This window comes from Rhea pennata, chromosome 13 (genome assembly GCF_028389875.1).
Source record: "Rhea pennata isolate bPtePen1 chromosome 13, bPtePen1.pri, whole genome shotgun sequence".
Classification (NCBI taxonomy): domain Eukaryota; kingdom Metazoa; phylum Chordata; class Aves; order Rheiformes; family Rheidae; genus Rhea; species Rhea pennata.
In genome coordinates, this window is record NC_084675.1 from 22,849,791 (window position 1) to 22,872,694 (window position 22,904).

General features: G+C 44.3%; 1 protein-coding gene across 2 annotated transcripts in view; it reads left to right on the forward strand.

The window, feature by feature from the left end:
* Positions 1–2,633: 2,633 nt before the first annotated feature.
* The window catches only part of SPG7 (SPG7 matrix AAA peptidase subunit, paraplegin), a 31,394-nt gene continuing 11,123 nt past the window's right edge, over positions 2,634–22,904 (forward strand). Inside the window, exons 1-10 of one of the 2 annotated variants that reach the window (XM_062586330.1) lie at positions 2,634–2,710; positions 3,588–3,690; positions 5,053–5,142; positions 9,366–9,616; positions 10,173–10,312; positions 13,166–13,268; positions 14,800–14,925; positions 15,508–15,670; positions 16,425–16,598; positions 22,385–22,509. In XM_062586330.1, the coding sequence (XP_062442314.1) occupies positions 9,398–9,616; positions 10,173–10,312; positions 13,166–13,268; positions 14,800–14,925; positions 15,508–15,670; positions 16,425–16,598; positions 22,385–22,509 (1,050 nt within the window). In that variant the 5' untranslated portion in view covers positions 2,634–2,710; positions 3,588–3,690; positions 5,053–5,142; positions 9,366–9,397. Of the gene's footprint in view, positions 2,711–3,200; positions 3,283–3,587; positions 3,691–5,052; positions 5,143–9,365; positions 9,617–10,172; positions 10,313–13,165; positions 13,269–14,799; positions 14,926–15,507; positions 15,671–16,424; positions 16,599–22,384; positions 22,510–22,904 lie in introns of those variants that run through there. The other variant, XM_062586329.1, reaches the window with a different exon arrangement.

Sequence of the window (22,904 nt, forward strand, 5' to 3'; positions counted from 1 at the left end):
CTCTCTGCAGCCTCCAAGGGGCCAGCTGTGGCTTCACAGCTTGCAGGCTTGGTGGGACAAGGGGCATGAATTCCCCAGAGCCAAGCAGTACTGGTGAACTTCTCTTTGCAGACAGTGAATTTTCCATGAGGAGAACTCTGCCTGCTGAGCTGGTGCAGAGCAGAAGCAGGTAGCAACACGGACTGTGCAGCGTCTCCCCTGGCAGCCTGGCTGGCTGTACCAGGTAGGTTTTGTGGTGGGTTTCAGCGGAAGAGGAGCTGCTGGTTTCTCAGCAGTCGGCTGTCACATCCCCACTGCGACACTGCAAGCTTTGGCCAGCCAATATGGATTAATTGCAACCAGTTTAATTTTGTGTCTGTAAATTAAGCTGTTTGACGATTAAGCCAGTGATACAAAGAGAATTCCAGGAGTGAGGAGGACATTAACATGCTAATAGACCTTGCTGGTAGAAGGTTTACTTAGACACATCCCAGGGGGCAGATGACAATTAACATCCTAAGAGACTCTTCTAGAAAGAGGATGCTAATTCAGACCTGCTGAGGAGAAGGGAGAGATCCTTCACACAGATAATTTATTATTATTTTATGTCACCCCACAGCCTTCCATTCAAGAAGGCCTGACATGCACTAGGACTGGTGAGTTGCAGGAGGTGAAGCAACAACACTGACAGTACCTAAAGTCATCCATAGATTTGGCTTGGCCTGGTGAGACCCATGGTTAGAGAGAAGCTGGTGAATGTCTCAGGAAGGCCCGTCCTCCAGAGCTCCAGTTCCTAAAGGATCCGTGCTGACCTCCCGAAGAAAACAGCCATTTCCAGCCTGCAGCCTGGGGACCTCTGTGGTCCTGGGCCAACCTTAGCACAGCCTTCTTAAAAACACACGGGCTCTCCACATTTGCACTTGCTGACAGCACTGGGTGAGTGCAGGTGAAGGCTGACAAGGGCCAAGGGTCCAAAAAGACTGGGGTGCTGCACTTCAGCTTGCTCGCCCAAAGAAGAACGTTGCTCTTGCCATTAAGATCTTCCACCTTACAGCTTTTACTAGCCCCTCTGGCTGCATCACTGGGCGTGGGATGGGCTTTTCATGGTTTTAGCTGACACAATAATGTTTGCAAACCTTATATTGCTGACTGACTTTTAGACTCTGAATTGGAAAGATGGTGGGATCAGAGGAAATGCGAAGATCCATTATCATTCAGGTTATGTTCTGAAATGCCTTCCTGCCCCACATTAACACTTGGAAGAGGACACTGAGCCCACCCACTGTGCTGTGTACAGCCAGTGCAAAATAGGAAGAGATTACACAAGATTTGGGATCAGGGACTTAAAATACAATGACCTTTGTGATATCCGTACATAGGGAACTTAACACTGCTCATAACCTTGGCACTCTCATATAATGCTTGAAGGGATTTTTCCATCACTGTTAAAACTGCACATGTACTAACAGAACTACTTTTAAATGCAAACTCTATCAGTAGCATTGCAGCTTGGCTACTGTGACTTGTCAAACACGTTATAATGGCTTTTCCACAGAAGACAGGGGATCACGAGGGCCAGCTAATCTGCCTGACAAAGTGCAAGTATATAAACAAAGATATATGTGTGCACTCAATTTACTTCTGAGAGTTCTTGATAATCCACCACACTCAGCTGCAGACACTAAATACTGTTTCCATCTGTGTTTGGAGCTAACGCATACCTAAGTCTGAGCTGTCAGAGCGGAGCTTTCCCCAGCATCAGCTGCAAAGGGAGGTAGCTGGTCTCTTTTCCTCTGTGTTAACATTATCTAACCTCCCAGAGGTTGTTTCTCTCTCTTTTCATGGCTGCTGTAACTACACGGAACATGATGTAACGAGTGAAAAATTCCCAGCGTGGGGCTAGTCGTGTACTCACGCTCGCACCACCGGCCCGGCCCGGCCCGCTCGCTCGGTGCCAGCTGTCCCAGCCGGCGGGGCCCTGCGTCCGGGCCGCGGGCAGGCGGCGCCCGCCACAGCCGCTCTCCCGCGCCTGCTGGCATCTTCGTGCCTCTCCCAGGTGCTTGCTCCTCTCCTGCCTAAGGCTGTGCTCGGGGCTTGGCTCAGGCCGGGCCGGCTCCAGGGGGTCGGCTGGGCCCTGGCGGCCTCGGGCGGGCAGGCAGGGCCGGGCCTGGCCGCAGAGGGGGCCCCGGGGCCCCGGCCCAGGCGAGGGCACGGGAATGCTGCGCCACGCGCTGGCCGGGGCCGGGCCGGGGCCGGGCCGGGCCGGGCCGGGCCGGGCCGGGGGCCGAGGCCGCGCCTGCGCCCCGCCGCCGGCCGGGACTCCGCGTTGCCGCGGCAACGGCGCGGGCCGGGCCGGGCGGGGGGCGGGGCTTCGGGGCGCCCTCGGCCCCTCCCGGCCCTTCGCCGCGGCGCCCGCCATCTTGAGCCATGGCAGCTCCGCCGGCGCCCGCCCGCTCCCAAGATGGCCGCTCGCTCTTCACCGAGCGCTTCCGCCGCCGCCGCTGAGGCTCCGGCTCCCGGCGGGCCCGGCGGCGCCCTCGCTCCGCGGCGCGGCCCTTCCCCCCGCCCGGCAGGCCGCGCACCGACGCCTCGGCGCGGCCGGCGGGTCATGGCGCTGCTGCTGCGGCTCCTGCCGCTCCGGGGCCGCCGCTGCTGCTGCTGGCGGCGGCCGGGCGCAGCGCGGGCCTGGGCGCGCCCGCGGCCTGGCGGCGGCCCCGACGGCCTCCTGCAGGTAACGGCGCGGGCCGGGCCGGGAGCGAGGAGGGGGCGCCGAGGCGGCGCTGCGCGGCCTGGCGCTCGCTTCAGCCGGGCCGCGGCGGGGGCCCGGCGCCGTGCCGCGCCCTCCCCCGCGCCGCCGAGGCGGGCGGCTGTGCGGCCGGCCGGGCTCCAGCCTCCCCGCCTGCTCCTGGGCCGCCGGAGCTCCGAGGTGGCTTTAAGCCGGTGTAAACCGCTCTGCGCTGGGAAGAAGCGGTCCCCATGGCGCGCCCGCCCGGGCTGACGCGAGCAGCGGCCTCCGGCGCGGCTGCCGCCGCCGAAGCTCCCGCGGCCCGGCCCGGCCCGGCCCGGCGCGGCCCGGCGGTGTGGCGCTGCCCTCCAGGGGGGCCCGCACCGCAGGGCGGGTGCGAAGGACCGAGAGGAACAGTTGCGTTACCCTTATCGCCGTGCGAAAGGGTTACAGAGTTGTAGCCCCTGAGGCTTGCCGCTGTGGGAGCGTGGTTGCGTTTCGGTGGTGGTGAGAAGGCGAAACTCGCTGCGCTTCGGGAAGAACCAAGTTCCGCCGTGCCTTTAGAGCACGTAACAGAGGTACAAGGGGGAGAAAAATCCAGTGTTCGAATGTATCGGGCATGGGTTTATACTTATGTGCGCTGACCTGAATTTGGGTTATAAACAATATCCTCAGTGTCACATGGGATGTTCACAGCACAAGCAAGAAAAATGTTCAGATCTCCCAGCTGGTGCTGCTAGGACTTATCCATAATTTTTTCATATTTAGAGATGAATTTTAGTCTCACATAGTACAGAATCAGCAAGCAGGCACAGTACTTTTCCAATAGCTCTCTTTTTTTTTTCCCCCCTCCCTTTCTTTCTTTCTTTTTCTTCTTCCTCAGAGCCTTCTGTCACAAACATTTTCCCCCACATTTCAAGGTCTCAGTGGAGTCCTAGTGAAACAACACATAATTCGAGATCCAGTCAGGCTTTGGAAACTCTTAGGTGAGTCCCTAAAAGCAACTGTACTGCTGGGGAGGGGAAAAAAAAAAGGTCTAATTTAGTAAGAGTGTTGACTTTTCATTACTTTCATTGCATGTGTTCCTGCACCTGGAAAAAAAAAAAAGAAAAGAAAAAAAAGCTTGTCTTAGGGAGCAGTGTAATCACTTATAGGGCTTTTAGATTTTTGTCTGGTGGCAGAGTTGAACAATGGCACCTTTCCCCAAGGACCTGAGTTTGATGAGAGCTTGCTCAAGTCATTAAGATTCAAAAGCTAATTTAAAAACTGCAGGCTCTTCAGGAGAATTTTTATGTGCCTCATTAGCAAAGCTTAAAAAAAAGTAGCATTCACCTTTGGCAGAAGTCACATCATGTGAGTTCTTTCCTGAAAACATTGCATTGAAACTTGGAACAAGTTAAATTGTATGATGTAAAATCGTACATGTAAAATCAGCATTCTTAGAGCAAAAGCTCCAAAATGTACAACAAAAGTAATTAGTCCTCTCCCTGCCCTCTTCACACTAGGCAAACAGATTTGCTGATGCATTTGAGATTTGAACAAAAGTTGTTGCTGCTGCTCTGGCCAGAGTAGATCTGGTGAGCTTGGACTACCTTATCTTGAAGAGTTCTTTTTTTTTTTTTTTTTTTTTTGCTTTGCTTTTGAGTGGTTAAGAATCTGTGCAATCTTTCATATGGCAGGGAACCCTCTAAAATAAATAAGAATTGACAAGCAGCCCAATTCCTGGACTTCCCTTTCTGCTGCCTTCATGAAAGACAACGGGAAATGGAAGCTGCAGTCTGTCTTTCTTTTTTTGTGTCTGAGCTTTTTGTTTTTCTTTTTCCTGGTAAAGAAAGCCTCTGCTGATTGTTTTTAGCAGTAGCCAAGAGTTTTGCTGTTTGTATCTTTACTGTCTTGGCTTTTATTTGTGTCCTAAAAGCATTTACTGAGAAAACCTGTGTTTAGCTCTAGCACAGGAATTACTGTTAATAAAAACTTACAATTCCTGGTACAAGGCTGTTGTTAACTGACCATACCAGTTTTAACTTTGGTTATGCCTTTGAAAATGTGTGAATGTTCCAGCCCTCCAAATGATTTTCTTAGCCTTGTTAATGTCTGAACAAAGCTGTATTTTGATGAGGTTGTCAAAAAGTATGTAAGAAGACTGAAGGAGTCCGTCCTTCCCGTTACTACCTCTGGTGAGGCTGTCCCATTGCTTTGGCATGTGAATGAGGCTGTATGCCTGGGTGGACATGGAACTTAGCTTTCTGTGCGTTTGGAGCTCGTGCATTTGTCTCGTCCTTTGTCCATCTTTCTCACTTTGACTTGAGGTTTTCTGTAAGTAACTGCTTAACTCTACTTGCCTGCAGGTGGCACTTACTATTTCACTACTTCAGGATCTCAGGGGAGTAACCATAAGAATGGAGGATTCAAAAAGAAAACTCCAAAGGAAGAAGAGGGTATGTATGTACCAAAAGGATGTTTAATTAAGTGAACCTTTCAGGAATATGTAAGGGATGAAAGCGGACAACGTGAAAGATCCACCTTCATACTAGAGCAGTTCACGACGATAGACACTCTCTGTTCTGCAGAGCTGTAGCTGTAACTTGTTCTTAGCCATAGGCTTGTGGAGCTGATAAGTTTGAAGGGTTATTTTGGCTTAGCTGCTACCAGAGCCCTAAGGCTTAAGAGAGATCCTGAACTGTGTGCGTGTGTTTGCTTTCTGTGCCATTTTGCATCTCATGCAAACAATTTAATTGATGTTTGCCCTTTCTCCCTACTTTACAAAAGGGAACAGTAGTAGTTACTGGCTTTTGGTTTGGAGTTCTTTTCTGTGTAGAACACTTTAACATACAGTTCTTTATTAGTCAGTTCAAGTTGAAGATGAATTCCAATTCTTTCTTGTGTTTAGGTTCCCTTCACTGTCTCTCTCTACCTCTAGTGATTTACGGAGTAAAGTTAAAAATAGATTCTTTGAAGAGTTTTTTAGCTGCGTTACTAATAATACTTGCTCAAACCTTTTCATTTTTAAAATCAATCTTCCTCGATACTGTTTTTTTGCAAGTCTTGTACTATCAAAGCCCCGGGCATCCTGGGGTACAAAATAAAGAATTTTGTTTATCTGATGAAATGTGTTCTGGAACCTAGGGAACTACATGGGATGCAGATTAAGTTGAGAAGTCGAGGAGTGTCCTCTGTGTATGTTAAGCTTGTTGAGGGGGAGGAATTTAATGACCCTGAAAAGGAAAGGTGAAAAAAGTGAAGAGGAATAACTTCTGTATATGAGACAAGATCTTACATAATTTTTGACAGGCTAGTGTTTAGATCTTTATAGGAGGCACTATTATGATGTTCTAGTAGGTTTTCATCAAACATTTTTCAAATATAAGCTATCTGTGGGTGTCTCTTCAAACCTTAGTGTTGTCAGTGAGTCTTTGCTATTTGTGGGTTGACAACAGCTGTATTCCATTTAAAAAGTGTAATCTGACTCTTTCCTTCCACTATGAAGAAAATTCTTTGCTTGTTCTTGAGTGTTCTTTCTCTCCTGCCTCTCAAGAATTGAGGTGCATGTAAAGTTCCCAGGCTCTGGGTGGGTATATTTTCAACTTTGTGGTGTAGGTTTCTAGCTGTGGTGTCCCACAGCTGATAGCACATCCTTTATCTGCTGGCTTAGGACTTTATTTTGAAAGGTGTCAGAAGTGGCCCAGGTGAAAGTATCATGTTCTCCTATCAGTCAGTAATGTTGCTGAAGCATAACAGACCTGAGTGTCTTAATTTTACAACATTAATTGATGTTTACAGGGCCTGCTGATGGCTTAGAGCTTACATGGATGTCTGCTGTGCTGCTTGTTTGTTTTCCGGACGCCTGAGTGAGGGATAAATCCTCTCTAAATTGAAGGCTCACACATCATACTTCTGTTTTGTAAATCATATTACAAACTTTTGCCTAATTGTCATCAGATAGACAAGTCTTTTTCTTTTTTAGTTTTGTGTTGTGCTTAAATACCATGGTAGAATCCTCTTGGTTCAGCTTTTGAAGTAAAAACAATCTACTGATGATCACTCCTGCTCTGATTCATGTCATATTGCGTGCAGTCTCCATCAGCCAAGAGCAGTGACTTTACCTGTTTCATCTGTTGAACTGAGACAAAGTCTGTAATGGGGTGCTAGTGCGGTATCGCAGTTCCCTCATTAAGGAAGTTGGTGCTTTTGAGGCTGGGGTGCTTAGTGTCTGCAAGACCACACAGGGTGACTGTGAGCACAGAGCCTTGAAGTATTGTAGCTGTTGGAATTAGTAAACAGTAACATGCTGTGTTCTGTGGCCTCTTTCTTCCTGTGATTAATGTGTAACTTGACTTTGGGAGGTGGAATGCTATCCCATGTCTCCAGGGGAATACTCATCTCTGCAGCAATTATTTAAAAAAAAAGAACTCTTCAAACTGTCACTGCAGCCTTTGCAAGATTTTAATCAGAGTTCAAATTTAGGATTAAAAGCAAATCGTTGCTTTATGGAGGCTTTTTGAGACTGAAGAGCTCAAAGTATTCCTGCAGCTGTTGCTTGCAAGTGTCACTTCCAGTTTCCAGTTCTTATTTACCAAATACTGTGGAGTAACTTACAGAGCAGTGCAAGTGCTGTACTGCAAAGATAGCCATTTTTTGCATAAACTAGAAATAGATAAGCTTTGTCTCAAATTAAATGTGGAGTAGAAGGCTTTGCATTGTCTTCCTGCTTTCTCGAAATGGTAGTGTTTTCTAAAGTTATTTGGCTATAGGCTAAAGGTCCTAGACAAGTCTAATTCTTAGACACTGGAGAGATTGTTGAGATACCTAAGGGCCAGTTTTTGCGCTATTGTGCTCTAGCAATAGATGGACTTTGTCTGTATTCACTTTTCCAGAGTTATTTTTTCTATAGAACCATTTTATTTAGGCCTTGCTCAGCATTTCAGGATATTGTCCAGACTAGGGGTTCTATCTTACTATGCTTTAATTATCTTTAAGACTACTGCATGTAAGCCTGCAGCTTTGTGATGAATCTGCTTTGTTCTAATAAAGCTGAATCTAGCAGATAACACAGAAGTGAGGAGATGGCATCAAAGAACAAAGTGGATGGGCTGGACACAGTGTCTGAGCTTTTCGCTCTGTTTTGAAGTTATAACCTTATCTGAAAAGTTGCATTGTTTCTATTTAGGTACAAACCTTTCCTGTTAAATGTGAAGCAGAGCTAGGAAACAAATGAAAAATGATGCTATATATCTGAAGGACAGAGTACTTTTTTTAGCATCTGACTGGACCGTATGTTTGTCCTTTGGTTTTGTTGCACTGTGTATAGGGTCTAATTGGTGGCTAGTGATAAATGCTAGTGTCAGAACATTCATTATGAATTTGCAAGTAAATCTAATCTGAGTTGCAGCAGGCAGATGCAGTAGCAATCCAGTGGTGTAGACTTAATTTATTTCTGGGTACAGAATAGTATTTATGTATGCCATGTTGCTGTTGATGGTAAATTGTATATCATGAGCAAGTGGTAAATTAAATATCAAGAATATCTACATATGACTGGAGGAGAAGGAAAGGAAATTTGTAGTCTTTTCAGCAACTCAAAAGATAGCAAGCCATTGACTTGACCACGGTGCTGTGACAGTCCTTTGCAGACCATAGAATTTTGAATTTGCCTATGCAATCTCAAAAAATTTTAAAGTCTGAAAAATGGTTTGGTGGCAAATATTCAAAGTAAACCATCCATTTTTCTTATGGCATCACTTCAGTATATGTCTATGTCACTAGTACAGTAAGGGGAGAGGAAAGCATGTCTAGTATGTGGTTCCCTCTTTGATACAGACCCTTAATTTTGTACAGCTTATCAAACCTGTTTGAGCATGAGGTTAATTAGATACTGTAGGAGAAAATCTGTGCAATTTTAAGTCCAGGGGGTTGATTTGCAATGTGTTTACCTGGGTAAACTGTATGTGGTATCTTCTATGCTATTTTGGATTTACTACAAATGTAGCTGTTCTCCTGGGTAGTAGAAATGCTGTTGGTCTTGTGATACAGGATGTCTGCAGATTGGGAATTCACCAAACAACAACTATACTGTGTAATGCTGTGCTACATAATTGGAGAGTGACACTGTGACTGGTTTTACTCAGTTTTAATATTTTCCAGTGGATATGTTAGCAGCAGCCTTAACAGTGGGCAGTAGAGAACCATGTTTTATGGAAGTGGGCCAGTAGTTTAATGTAGTTGTGCTAAAGCAGATCTGATTTGAAAAGTAGTAGTGGGCTAGCAGAATACAAAATTTGCTTCCTTCCTGGCAACTGTTAATTTTACAGCTGACTACTTGTCCTCTCATGACTAGGCTTTTGAGCTGGTGCTATTTCATATGTACAGCCGAGCCCTTGCAGTCTGGCAGTCTAGAAGCCAGGAAGGTCTGGAACTGTAACCTTGGGCAAGTTGCGCAACCTTCTTTTACCTATGTCAGCCTAGCTAGAAAATTGGCTGTGCAATACAAGCTCAATACTGCCTCTCTATGCTTCAGGAGAAACAAATTACACAACAGCAACAAAGAAAGGTACCATAGGGTTTATCCTTATAGTTCCATTGTCCTTCTTAGGTCAGAAAATTACACAATTACATGTTCCTATCTTTTTTTTCTCTCCTTCCCCCCCCCCCCTTATTTAAAAAGAGGATGAAAAACGCAGGAAACGAGAAAATCAGATGCATCTTGACCGCTTGCGGGCACTCCTCATCATAACTTTCATCCTACTGATGTTTCGATTCACGGTCAGCGAGAACAGAGAAGGGACCAACATTTCCTGGAATTACTTTGTGAATGAGATGCTGGCAAAGGGGGAAGTCCAGAGAATTGAAGTGGTTCCAGAGAGTGATATTGTAGAAGTTTATCTACATCCAGGAGGCACTCCACATGGACAAGTTGTGAGTGACTTTCTACAATTAGAATAAATAATCTTAAAGAATTGAATTAAACAGTATGCCTTCAGTTAAACTCTTGCTGGTAAATTGGCCTTTCTCTAATATTTCTTTTCATTGCTTTTGAAGTTTTGGGAACTTTTGCTGCTTATATTGAATTGGAATCTAAGGTTTTTCTGGTTTTAAATTGTAAGAATAATTAGTATTCAACTGTAAGAAAATCTTAACAGAGATGTCCAAGTGTTCAGTGGTGGTTCTTTACCAGTTTGATTTAATATGACTGAAGGCATCTAGAAGATGATTGAAACAAGATATAGTAATAAGAATTTACAAATATTTTTTCCTATTTGGATTTTAGTTTAGCTAGGAAAGACCAGAGGCGTTCCTAACTTCCTTTTTAGTCCTAGTGTTCTTGTTACCATCTTACGAGTTTGTTGGTGCAGTTAAAAACAGGCTACAACTTAAGGCTAACTGTTGTCTGACTTTTCGATGTGGTGCACCTCTCCTGCTCATTGCTGCATCCTTATTATCCAGCATAGTCCTCTTGATTTCATGTCCCCAGAATGTTACCCTCCTGTACACGATGCGGGTGGCAAACATTGACAAGTTTGAAGAGAAGCTGAGAGCTGCAGAGGATGAGCTGAATATTGATGAGAAAGAGAGACTCCCCGTTTCCTACAAACACCCTGGCTTTTATGGAAAGTATGATATAAACTTGTGCTTATTGTTGGTCTTATGTTGACAGCCATATCCTCACTCAGAGAAGAAAGTCTTTGTACTGAATGTTTTTAAATGCAGAACAAAAATGTTCCATGTTTTGGAGTACTTTATCTTTTGGAAATAGTCTGCTCTAGATATATGTCCTAGTATTTCAAAAGTAAGGGTCCCAGGAGGTGGCTAGAGCTGCACCATGTAATAGACAAACTTGCTGACAATGACTCTAAACATTTTTAAGTAAAGTCTGTATCAATTGCTGTAAGTTCTTGCAAAACTGAACACTTCTTTGTCCTCTTGATCAATTATTAAAGTGCAGAGTCTATTAGAAATCCTGACTCCACAGGCTCAACAATTGTGATGTTATGGCCTGGTCTACAGAAAATGTCAGTGATGCAGTAAGCCTTCCCCCACTAAAGTGCTTTCAGGAAGGCCTGTGTCAGTTGTTCAGTCTGTAAAAATAAACACCTAGTTTTGGCCTATTTCTCCAGCAGCTGTAGATCAGAGACTAGCATGTGCTGGTATTGGCTCCAGCTGTGAGCCACATACTGAGCAGAGCAGCTTTGATGATGAGACACAAGAAATCTCAATGAGAAATGAGTACTTCTATTAATTTCACAGTCCTGTTCTGTTACCTGAAAGCAAGATCCTTTGTTTAAGGGAAAAAAAAAGAAATCAACAAGACTCAAAGCTTTTAATACTGAAATAAGGCTCTAATGAGCAAGAAGAGGGAAAAAAAATCTATCAAAAGACTTTGAGAGTGCTGGCTAGACTTTATTTTGTATTTTCGTATGCTGTTATAGTGTTGTGTGGTCTTTTGCTGCTGCTGTGGTTTGTGTCCTTCTATTGAGGCTGGCAGCTTGTTCTTGGAAAACAGGATTTATGGGGTCCAGAGTACAAAACAGACCTGTAAAGTTTGTTCACTGGGATACTGAACAAGTCCAGGAGCTCCACCACCCTGGCAGCTGTTACACTGTTACAGTAAGATGCTTTTTTTTTTTTTGTAAGTGTGTGGAGAAACACGAGAGCAGGGAGAGAGTTCTCAGTTACTTATCTTAAAGTACTCAAGAGATGTAGAGCAGAAATCTTGTCTGTCAAGAATTTCCCTTCCCTGAAAGCCCCCCCAAAAATAGTTTCATACTGCTATAATCATCCTCCAAGATGGCCTGGTCACCTGCTTATACATCAAATGAAGTGGAGGTGTATATTTTTCCTCAGGAGCTCATGGGGATCAGAAGATGGTGTCATTTTGGAGGTAGAGATGACCAGTGCGTGTAGTTCTTCCTCTTGGAGGCCCTGCTTCAATGTGAGACATGCCTAAATGGTATGTTCAGCTATGAATAGATATCTGTACGGGATATTGGCTAGTTGCTTGACGTCTGGACTGCTTTTACATACTGTAGTACATGGTTTATAGGAAGATTAAACTTTCTATTTATTTGACCATGCAATATGAGATCTTTAGCTGAAATTCAGAATTTGCCAGTTTATTTCAAACTTCTGCATACCAGAAAGTAAACTGAAAAAATAATCAACCAAGAACACAAGCTGCTTCCCCAGCCCGCAGAAAAAGATTCTTCAAAGAGATATTGTAGGGTCTATATTCTTTTGGGAGACTCTAGGATCTGGAACCCTAACCTGTGAGATACAGAGTACTCACAGCTTGGATTCAGTTCTTTCTGAGATATGGGCACTTGATTTGTTTCAGAATTAATCCTCTGTTTGTACAGTTGACAAATTGGAGGTGACTTTCAGTTCCCAGTGTTGCCTAGGGTCTCTCACAGAGAAGAAATAAACACAGCTGGGTGTATGGTGCGTGCTGGTCCCTCTGCTTCAGTAAATCATCCCTTTGTGGGGGACGGAAGACATGCTCCTTCTTTAAAGATAAGAAACAGAAGTCTGATGAGGCCAGATGATTTGACAGGGTCAAGCAGGGCATCTGTAGCAGAACAGGGAGCTGAGTTATAGTCCCTCAGATCCCAGCCTGTCATCTGGCATGTCTGATCATTTTTTCCTCCTAATAAAAAAAAAAAAAAAAACATACTGTGTTTGGAGCTCACAGGATATTTCATTCTCAGCAAGCTTGTCCCATAACTGTGTTAGATCTGCAATGTTGTCTCTGTTTCAGGTCTCCTTTCTCACATGATTAGCATTGCGAAAGGTGCAGAAAATTAATTATGTTGGTTGCTGTACACAAGGGACTTCTAAGATGCTTGGCCAGAGAGGGCCAACCTGAATAGACAGACCAGCTTCTTAATGCCTGACTTGTACTGAGATTTACCCCAGGATTGAGAGAGGGAGGTATCTTCTAGTGTTGTCAGCCACAGATCTTCTGTGGCAAACTCTTTGCCTGGTCCAGTCAGATTCTGGTCTGGATGTAATTCAACTGCCTGAAGGTTGTATTTGTTTCATGAGCAGCAATGCCTCTGAAAGGGATGGTAAGGTAGATTTTTTTTTTTCCACAGCTGTAAGCAGTATTTGCCAGTGTCCTCTGTTTAACCTTTTAGATTACGTAATTACTGGGTTTTCTGTTACACACACACTTTTTGTTTTAGATGTATGTATATGTGTGTATATATGTGTACGTGTGTGTGTGTGTATATATACACACACACACACGTACACATATAAAAATATATATGTAAAAAAATCTGTAAAAATATGTAAAACCATAAAGATGCCGTTTTCTTAGTCATGTCTACTCATTGCTGTGTTTCTAGTCTAAATGCCAAAGTCTTTGCAGTACTGAAAATTGCTGCATTGAGTAATATTTACCAAGCTAATAATACTTCTTGAGGCTAAATGCTTCAATTTGTACCTGACTTGCTTTTGTCCTTTCAGTGACGCAATTTCTCTGATAGTGACACTTGTGGCTGTGTCTATGTTGTGGAGCATCTTCCGCCTTATTAGAGCGGCAAGCCGGGTAGGAGGATTCAATGCCTTTGTAAGTATCCTAGATCTTGTCATTGTTTTGCAGCCTGTAAGCAGTCTGGTCTTCTGCTAGCCTAATTTCTTCCCCTTTCCTCTGTAAAGTCAACAGAGGATAAGAATTAACTAATGCCAAGAACTCTGCAGTCTTGACACATCTTGCATCTTTTTCTGCCCCAATCATCTGATTAGGTTGTACAGTAACTGGCCTTAGCTGAGGCCCCTTCTTTCCCCAGTGACAGGAAGGGCTGAGCTCAGTGAGTTTGCAGTCCAGTTTTCTCTTCTATTTTCAAAACCTACTAATGAGGTGCAGCTGCAGATGGTGTTTTTCACTGGATCCTGCCAATATGCCTCCCATACAGCCAGGAGCAGGAATCGCTGCTTTTTACAAAATGACTTCCCAATTTATTGGAAAAAAAAAAAAAAGTGTTCAAATTCTGGATTTCATTATATGTTGGCTGCTTCCCCTCACGCCACATGCCTCACTTGCAACATCAGTCAAATCTCCTACTTCTCTCCTCTACCCTTGCCTGGATCAGCTGATGAAACTATGTAGAAATAGACCCTGGGTGCACTGGCAATAACCACAGGGACTTTGGAATGAAAATAGTGGTGAATTCAGTCCCCTGTTAAGAAGTTTCCCACTAGGTTTCCTATGCAGTTCTCTTCTGACTCTGAGTTTCACTTTACACAAAAGAGTGCAGCTGCTTGGAAGAGAAGAATAGTTCAAAAAAATGTTGAGTAATAAAGGCCTTAAGGACTAGATTCTGCCTTTGCATAAGTGAGGACTGCCAGGCCTTGCGCATTTAACTCTTTGCTTGGAGTCTGTGTTTCTAAGGCCTGAGAAGCTATGAACTTTTCCTCAAAGAGAAAAAAAAACTTGTAAGTAGCTGTTTTCAAAGGAAAAAAATGAGGACTTACAAGGAGAATGTTTAGCTAAATTGTTGTTTTGGCTGTCATGTGGCTTAACACACACATGGAGACTGAAATATGGTGCCTTTTAAATTTGAGAGCCTATAGTTCCATCCCTGGGTTGTGTTGTAACAGAAGCTAGTAGCAGCATTGGACAGTGGTGCAAAGTGTCTGTTTATATTCATTTACAAGAAAGTATTGACAGTTAATTACCATCAATATGTATTTCTCAAAACTGTGCTTATCCCAAGCATATTAAAGATCAAAGCACTTAAAAATGGGGGAGCAGATCCCAATTAAGGTTTTGAGCATTCTGCACATACTTAAGTATCCTTGCTGGGTCTACAGGGAATTTGAGTTGGATTATGTCAGGAGTATTGCTGCAGGCTTATGTTGTCTGTTACCAATGAAACATGGATAAAGCTTCTGAGTCAACAGTCATGCAGTCTGGCTGTGAACAATTTCCAAAGCAGAGGATGAAAAAATATCAACGCATTAGTGGGCATGTGTTTGGGGGACAGGAGGGGCTTATAACGGTGCTTTGCTGTCTCCCAAAGTACATCAAACAGCTTTTTCAGACTGTTGCCGTGTCCAAAGTCAGAGCATATCTTTATTACTTTTACTGCCTTCCGCAGAACCAACTGAAAATGGCTCGTTTCACTGTTGTGGATGGGAAATCTGGAAAAGGGATTGGTTTCAAGGATGTTGCAGGAATGCATGAGGCCAAAATGGAAGTCAAAGAATTTGTGGATTATTTAAAGGTAAGAACTGTACACACGTGTCCTATAATGGAAGTGGAGTGGATGAATTTGCCATGCAGCTTTCATAAGAGGTTCTCCAGTTTTCTGGGTTCCTGTTCTAATGTTGATCATGATTATCCATGCTGAAAATGTTAGATTAAAAAGCAGAAGTGCCCATGCTCACCTGTCTTTTGACTGACAATGCCATGGTTGTATTAAATGTGCTGAATTCTCTCCTCTGCCTTTTCTTCACCCTACAAAAATAGAACAAAATAAGTGATTGCTGCCCATCTTTTCAGATAGCTGGGCAACCTGGAGAGCAGGGTATATATTTCCTCTTCATCCTGCATCATACTAAACAGCCTCTGTTTAAATAGGCTGGCAGCTATTTATGGTGTGATCAACATGACTCGATCGCTATACTTCCACATGACTCAATCTCTATACTTCCAATTCTGTAATGGAGTGCAGAGCTTAAGCTCCCAACAGGAGCAGCTGAGTTGATCAGAACAGAAAGAGTAGCAGAAAGCTCTGGGAGGCCACACTCCTCTGCAGATGTTTCATATGAGCTGTGGATCTGACAGAGCTGTATTGTGCTTATAGAATCCTGATCGCTACCTTCAGCTTGGGGCTAAAGTTCCTAAAGGTGCCTTGTTACTTGGACCACCAGGCTGTGGGAAGACCTTGTTGGCGAAGGCAGTGGCTACAGAAGCGCAAGTGCCGTTTTTGGCCATGGCAGGCTCTGAGTTTGTGGAGGTGATAGGAGGTAAGCTCTCGGGAGGAATGGAGCAGGGCTTAGTTGGTCTGTTGTAGACTGGAAAGTGCTGGCTGGACCTCCTGCAAAAAATAGACTTCTAGCCTGTCTTTGGGGAAGCTGAGTTGCTTATTTCTGTTGAAGGTGTGTGAGGTTTCCAGTTGTAGATGTTACGTAGTTAACTAGAACCTAAAATATCTGTTCTCTGTACTGCTAGTTGCTTGCTTCTAACACTGTGCAGCCATGGTTCTTCACCTGGAAGCACTTGCCTTTGACTGCCCTATACTTGTTAGTACTTCCAAACTAAAGTAATCAGCAGAAGTTGCCTTTCTTATGCTGAAAATCCATCAGTATTCTCAGATAGAGCAGATTTCCATCTTTCTCCTTTTTCTCCTTCCTCTTAGATCCCTTACAACCAGACAAGGGTCTGTGTGAAGGAACAAGCTGAATATTTCAGCTTCTGACCCATGGAAGGAACAGAAATTCATATGTGCAGCTGGGAACAGAGCTCCTCTTACCACAGCTGTGAGGAGTCGTTGCAGTTTTGGGAGCTGGGTAAAAAGCTAGTGTGATCCAGGAAAAACAGTGCTTTAGGACTAGAGAGATGGGTTCTGTGTCTACATCTTTGTGGCTGGAGTGTAGGGAGGACAGTCAGGCATTGAAAGCTTGCCCAGAATCAAGTGTTTCCCTGGGGGCCAGCAACCCTGCTCTCTAGCTGTGCTAACAGCTTCAGCTGTGAGGTTCAGCTCTTTCCTTTGCTCCGTAGGTCTTGGAGCTGCCCGAGTTCGGAGCCTTTTCAGAGAAGCCCAGGCTCGTGCACCCTGCATTGTGTACATCGACGAAATCGATGCTGTGGGCAAGAAGCGCTCAACCAATATCTCTGGTTTTGCCAATGCTGAGGAGGAACAGACTTTAAACCAGCTGCTGGTGGAAATGGATGGTGAGTATTTCTCTTTACCTCTAAGCAGTTGGGCCCTTGTTGCCTTAGAGATCAAAACTGTTGGCTTATACATCTTTTTCCTGCTTAAAGTTTTCAGATTTCGACATTCTTTTCCTGCTGGAGTATTTACAGTTGCACTGAAACAAACCTTACTCCTCTCTTCTCTGGGGCAGGATTAGCTTGCACTTCACAGTCTGTTCAGGGCAAAGGCCAGCCCTATAGCTTGATATTGTCATTGCTAAAAGTCCCTCTGCATGACAAGTGATACTGTCTTTCAGATTGCCACTTAAGGGAGCATCTGAGGTCCTGAAAGGCAGGATGACTTTTCCTATGTGGACCCCAGTGTAGCCTTGCCTAGTGTTTTTCTGATTTCAGAGGTACTTGTATCATTTACCTGAAGTGGGTCCTTTCTCTGCTTTCTCATCCTTCTCCAGCTGTTACATTGACTGAATAGCAGAGGAGAAAGAACAGCTACTCTTCAGCACAGGGCTTCTGGAAGTTGTGTGCCCAGTACTTGCTCTGTGCTGACCCACCCTTCCCTGCAGAATTCTCAGGAATTTCCTCAAACACACTCTGCATCTGTATACCCTATCTTTAGTCCCTGTTGGTGAAGGCTCTGCATCATATCGCTTTTCCTCTGTCACTGGAGAACTAGACTCTGGAGAATTGTCCAGAGCTGACAGTGTCTGGAAAATAATTGGGCTTGGGACAGATCTCTGAGTACGTGCTGTGGCTGGCTTGTGGAGATAGCCCTCCTTGGAGTCTGTATAAAATCCAGACTTCTAAGAGTTTTGGGCTAGTAAATTTAAAATCCTGGAGCCAGCTGTTTTGCTGACTGTACTCCAAAGAGTTAGTGTTGAATAAGTGTAGCATTGCATCCGGAGTGAATTTGTACCAATGACCGTGTGTGCATCCACTTGCTCATGAAGCCAAAATAAAACATGCATTGGAGATCATGGCTGGCAGAGGGCAGCAACCCTAAAGGCTTACTCTATAGTAAATGGCTTCAGTTCAGCAGCATGTTTTCCTGCTGGCAGTTGGAGAGGGATAATTTACGGTTCTGGGGAACCAAAAGCAAGTGAATTGGCAGGAAGGGCACTGCTATGTTTAGAGGATAACATTTAGATCCAGCTGGCCATTAAATATTCTTTAATACTTGTTATGTTCTGTCCAAGACAGGTAGTGTTTTAAAGCCTGATAAGCTTTAAAGTTTAGTTGTCCCAGAGGGAAGTAAGCAATGTGATATATCTCTTGTGTTGTCCTTTGACAATAACTCTAACATTACCTGGATACAGAATCCCCATCAAAATAAGGAGTGATAAGCTTTGGAAGCAAGTCATGGTTTGATACCATGCTTCTGGATTGCTGGCTGCACTGTGTCTTGAAGTCAGCCCTTAGACACTTCCGCACAAATGTCAAAAAGAACAGTCCTTCGGCCGTTCTTAGTCATGACTAAGTCTGTCAGAGCCTGCAGCACTGACCCAGCTTATGCTGCTTCTGTTGCAGAGCTGAGCGAGGCATAAACAACCTGCGCATCAGGGAGTGGTTGTTCAGTCTGCTGTTTGTGGGACAGCTGTTTTGGGTGTGCCCCCCCGCCTTGACTATTACTCTGATGCTCTGCACTAAAAGCATGCCTCTTTCTCCAGGCCTTAGTGGTTAAAACTGCTTACTTTTTTTTAGTGAATGTTTGCAGTGAAGTGGAGGGTGCAGCCATGCTGAAGGAAACATTTCCTGTGGTTCCCCAGCAGGGCTGCCTTCTGGAAGTTGCTCTGGGGTAAACCTTCTCTTCTCAAGGAGAGAAGCTGGGACTTGTAAAAACATTTGCAGCAAAGAGTAGAAGTTCCTCCATAGTGCACACAAGATGATCTGTAATTTTTGATCTCTGCCCTTGCTGCAGAAGAAGAAATTGTAAGCTAGAGCACAGCATGGTGGAAACAGGACAGAGTGGTCCTGCTGAACAACGACCTTCCAGACCTCTCTGCTTCTCAGGTCAGGCTCCATAAAGCTTTTGAAAGAGAGGAATGAGCTTTAAGTAGCTCTTAAATATTTGGACAGGAATCCAATTATCAGAGGAATGTCTTTGAAGGACACAGTGCCATGTAGATATCAGAAATCATCCTAAATGTGTGCGCAGTTCCATGGGACTTTACACTTATATTAACTTTTAGGAAGCTTGGCCAAGCATGTAAATTTATTTGGAGTGAACGTAGCTGTTTACAGCTGTATCTGTATAGTAGATACCTTGATGGAAAAGAGTGGTAGCTATGAATAGAATAGCAACAGTCTCAGATTTAGTGTGTTTCCCTCCCCCCCCCCCCAGTTACAGGTAAACTGGGAACAGGATAACATTGAACCAATAGAAGGCCCTTCTGACTGTTCAGGAATATGTAGTCTGTGCAATCTGCACCTCTGTGTTAAAAATGAAAATAACTGATTTCTTTGAGTCTGTAGAAATTAGGTGCAGAATTAGAATATCTATAGTGTTTTGGGAGGTGGAGAGGAGTTGATGAGTCTTTAATTCAGAAATTAGGGCACAATTCCATTTGAAAGTGAGTTTAGAACACAAATATTTTCCATATATGCTTTAAAAGTTCCTACAAAAGCACCTTGCTTGCTATGTGCTGCCTAGTTCTTTATAAGTTTGTATTGCTTAGTTATTTATTCGTGTCTCATATAGATCATGTACAAGTCCTTCATTTTGCTAAGTGCTTTATCAAACACATGCTAAAAAATAGCCCAAGGAGCTTACAATGTCAAATGAGAGACAGCTGGCAAGGACTATCAGGCTAGTACAAGAAACATGGACTTAATATTGGCTTGTATTCATAAGCAGTGATCTTGGCACATATTACAGGGGTGTTATCTAACAGAGCATGTAAGCCAAATGAACACTGAAGTGTTATGTGCATCATGGCAAAATCAAGTTTTCAGGAGAATGGCGCATAAGGTTTTGGGGAGGTTAACAGTTCTACACAAGCACAAGTAGAAGAGTGGTAAGTGTTTGTAATGAAGAAGCCTTGAAGCAGAAGAGTAAGACCTCTGTTTTAGCTGTCTTTAGCTTAAATTGATGGCTGAAATTCTAGAAGGCAACATCATGGAGCTGAGTTCAGCTATTAAAAAAGTATAGAAGGAGATCTGTGGATATTCAGCTTACCAATGAATGTTCAGTTTCTGTGTTTGGTTGAGATTACTTGGAGCTAAGATAAAGAAAATCAGAGTTGTATGGGAACCTCCTCTGCAGGCTAGAAGAAGGATGAAGAGACCAAAAAAAAAAAAAAGCCATTATGCTAAGTTTTATGGAATGAATGTGTAGTTTGATACTTAGTAATTTTGGTATGCAGATTGCAGAGTAATCATAGTGCTCTTCTACAAGTGACCTTGGTTTCCTTCACTCTGACAGCTTTCTTCATATTCTGGAAGCAGCAGGGATCTTGTGGGAGGAGGGAGAGGGATGGGAGGGACTGTATATACTGAAGCTGTTTCTAAAAGGAGAGCGACATGTGTACTATAGTCTTTGTCAGAACAGGTGTCTGGTTTGAATAGTGAATCTTCACATGCAAACTGCAAACAAGCAGAAGAGGAATGTGACTCAGTCTCCTCTCAAATGCATCAGTACAGAGGAGCTTGAAGGTCCTGGTCTGATTTATGTTTTGTGAATGAAACGTAGGACATCTTTCAGCAGCAGCTCTTCACACAGCGCTCAGACAAGACCTCCCTCCCTGAGTTAGGCTGTTATGTACGTTTCTGCCTAAAGGCTTCCAGTACAAAGGTGGCTCTGTCATGGATACTGTACACAGATGATGCCCAAAATGCTTTTGAACAAACAGCTGTAAAATTACACTGTGTAATAATGCAGATGAGGTGCCCATCCAAGTAACGTGCTCTGTGTCCGTGGGGAAGCAGAGCACTTACCAGTTCAAGAGGATCCTTTTTTCCTTTCCTTCATAAAGTGGCTTCAATTACAAGCAGCACAGATATAAAGGCTCTCTTTAGGCTAAATTCATTGCTGTCTTTAACTTGTTGGTATGACTGAGGTGGTGTTTTCATGGACTAATCGTATGACTGCCCCTCGCTTGTTGGAGCTGAAGCCTGTGACATGCCAGGTGACATTGCATAGGGAACACAAATGTGAATTAGAGGCTGCTGCAGTAGACTTCTTGGAGCTGTGTTTTACCCTACTGGGATGCACACTGAGAGCAAATGGGGCAAAAACTCACGCAAGAAGGGTGCGTTCTGTGGTTCTGTTTTAATTATACTTGTTTGATAGTTGGACCTATTTTAAGACTGAGTCTTCCCAGCTGCAAAGCAGATAATGTACTGTCTAGTCTTGCTGAATGCTGAGTGAATGAAGCCTGCTATCCCCCAAGTGGCTGCCAGTCTCTCTGCTTAGTTATCACACTCCAAAATGTGCTATAATACGCACCTGAAAGATTGTGGGTTTTCTAGTCTTCAGGAGCTTATTTAGGTAGCATCCTGTAGGGAGGAAGAACTGAGATTTGCTACAGCACAAGCTGAAAGAGCCCATCTTCTGACTTACCTCTAATGTTACTCTCTCTGCTGAGCTCTTGTACGTTGACAAATTTGGCAGCTCTTCCAGTGGAGCTGGAGAGCTGCAACTCACCTGCGTAAAGCTACCTCTTCGCAGCGTGTGACTCCTTTCCCTTGGGAGGCTGCTCTATGCCAGGGCTGTTGAATCTTCTGTAAGTGGGTGACTCATACCTGGGGGCCTCTGTTGGAATGTAATAAATAAGCAGTGTGGTTCAGTGCCTCAACTTGATCTCTTTCTTCCCACCCAAGCAACACTGCCACCTGCCCCTCTCTGTTCTCTGCCGGCTGTTAGTGCTCTGCCTTCCCCAGGAAGGCCTGTCTGTCTGTCTTTGCCTCCATACTACAGGCTGCTCTCAAAACCTGTAAATCCTGTAAATCTTGATGCTGTCTTTGTCTTTAAGACCTGGGAACAAAACTTTGCCTGGTTGTGGCTTGAGCTAGTGTGCGCTAATCATCACTACAAAGCTGTTTGGTTGCATTCTGCCCTTGCCTATGTGAAGTCTGCAGAACTTTCAACAAGAATGATCTTCACACTGATCCGCAGTGTGCCTGGCTGCCTTTTGAGTGATAAAATTTGAGTGAAAAGACATAGAGCAAATTACTCTAATATGCACCTTGCTGGATGGCAAGGCTATGTCCTCTTTTTTGCGTTAATCTGAGCTGGTCAGAAGAAAGCATGTGCTTTCCTCAGTGATTCTAGTGGCCTGTCTGATGAAAAACTGAAAGTAAATGAAAGCAGAGTGGGCTTTCTCCAGAAATATGGCAGAGGGGAGGGTTATTCCAGCTAATAGGAACAGGTTACTTCAGTTAACAGTGATATTTGCTCAACCTGGGATTAAATGAGGAGGAACTGACTTAAGGCTGGGGCTGAGAAGGCATGCTCTAACCTGTCAGAATAGAGAGATTCTGTTCTGGTTTCCAGCTGGAGCAATTTCCAGTTGTGGCAAAAGAAAAAACATTTTTAGGCTTGAGAATAAATGAAAAGGAAATTTCAGTGTCTGAGATGACTAGAGATTGGATCTGATGACTTGGGAGGTCCCTTCCTGTTTTGTGCTCCCAGCTGAAGAAAAGAACACATCCTCAGCCTCAGCTGCCACAGAGGATGCTGTAAGCGCAATGTGGCTTTGTGATAAAGTTGTGTAAAATGTTCTCTGCATCCTGCCCTGTCCTGTCCCTTTGTGTGCTTGCAATGCAGTATCTTTGTGATAGTGAAAACCTCCACTCTTGTTTTTCTGCAGGAATGGGGACCACAGATCATGTCATAGTGCTGGCTTCTACCAACCGTGCTGATGTCTTGGATAATGCTTTGATGAGACCTGGGAGGCTCGACAGGCACATTTTTATTGATCTTCCAACACTGCAGGTATATACTGCCCACTTCCCTGTCCTTCCTGTAATGCTAATGACTCAGGCGTTCCAGTCTTTTACTTGCTGATGATTCACTGGTCTGGCAAAGGATGAGCTTGGTGAAAATAGAGTTGGCAGGCTTATACTTGCCTTCGTTCTTATTTCTGTGCCCTAAATCAAATAGGTGACATGCTAATGCGCTTGTTTGGTTCTCTGACATGACAGCTGGCTGTTCTGAAGTGTCTGTGCTTGCTCTGGTATGGGCTTGGTGGTGAATTCTTCTGTGAGGTTCTCTTTGCCATGGAGATGCAGAAATGTGTGTCCTGTCTCCAGGAAATCAGGAACTACCTAAGTGGCAAATTAACTTGTGCTGCTTGTGTGAGGAGAGCCTAAATTGTAATGTGCCTTGAA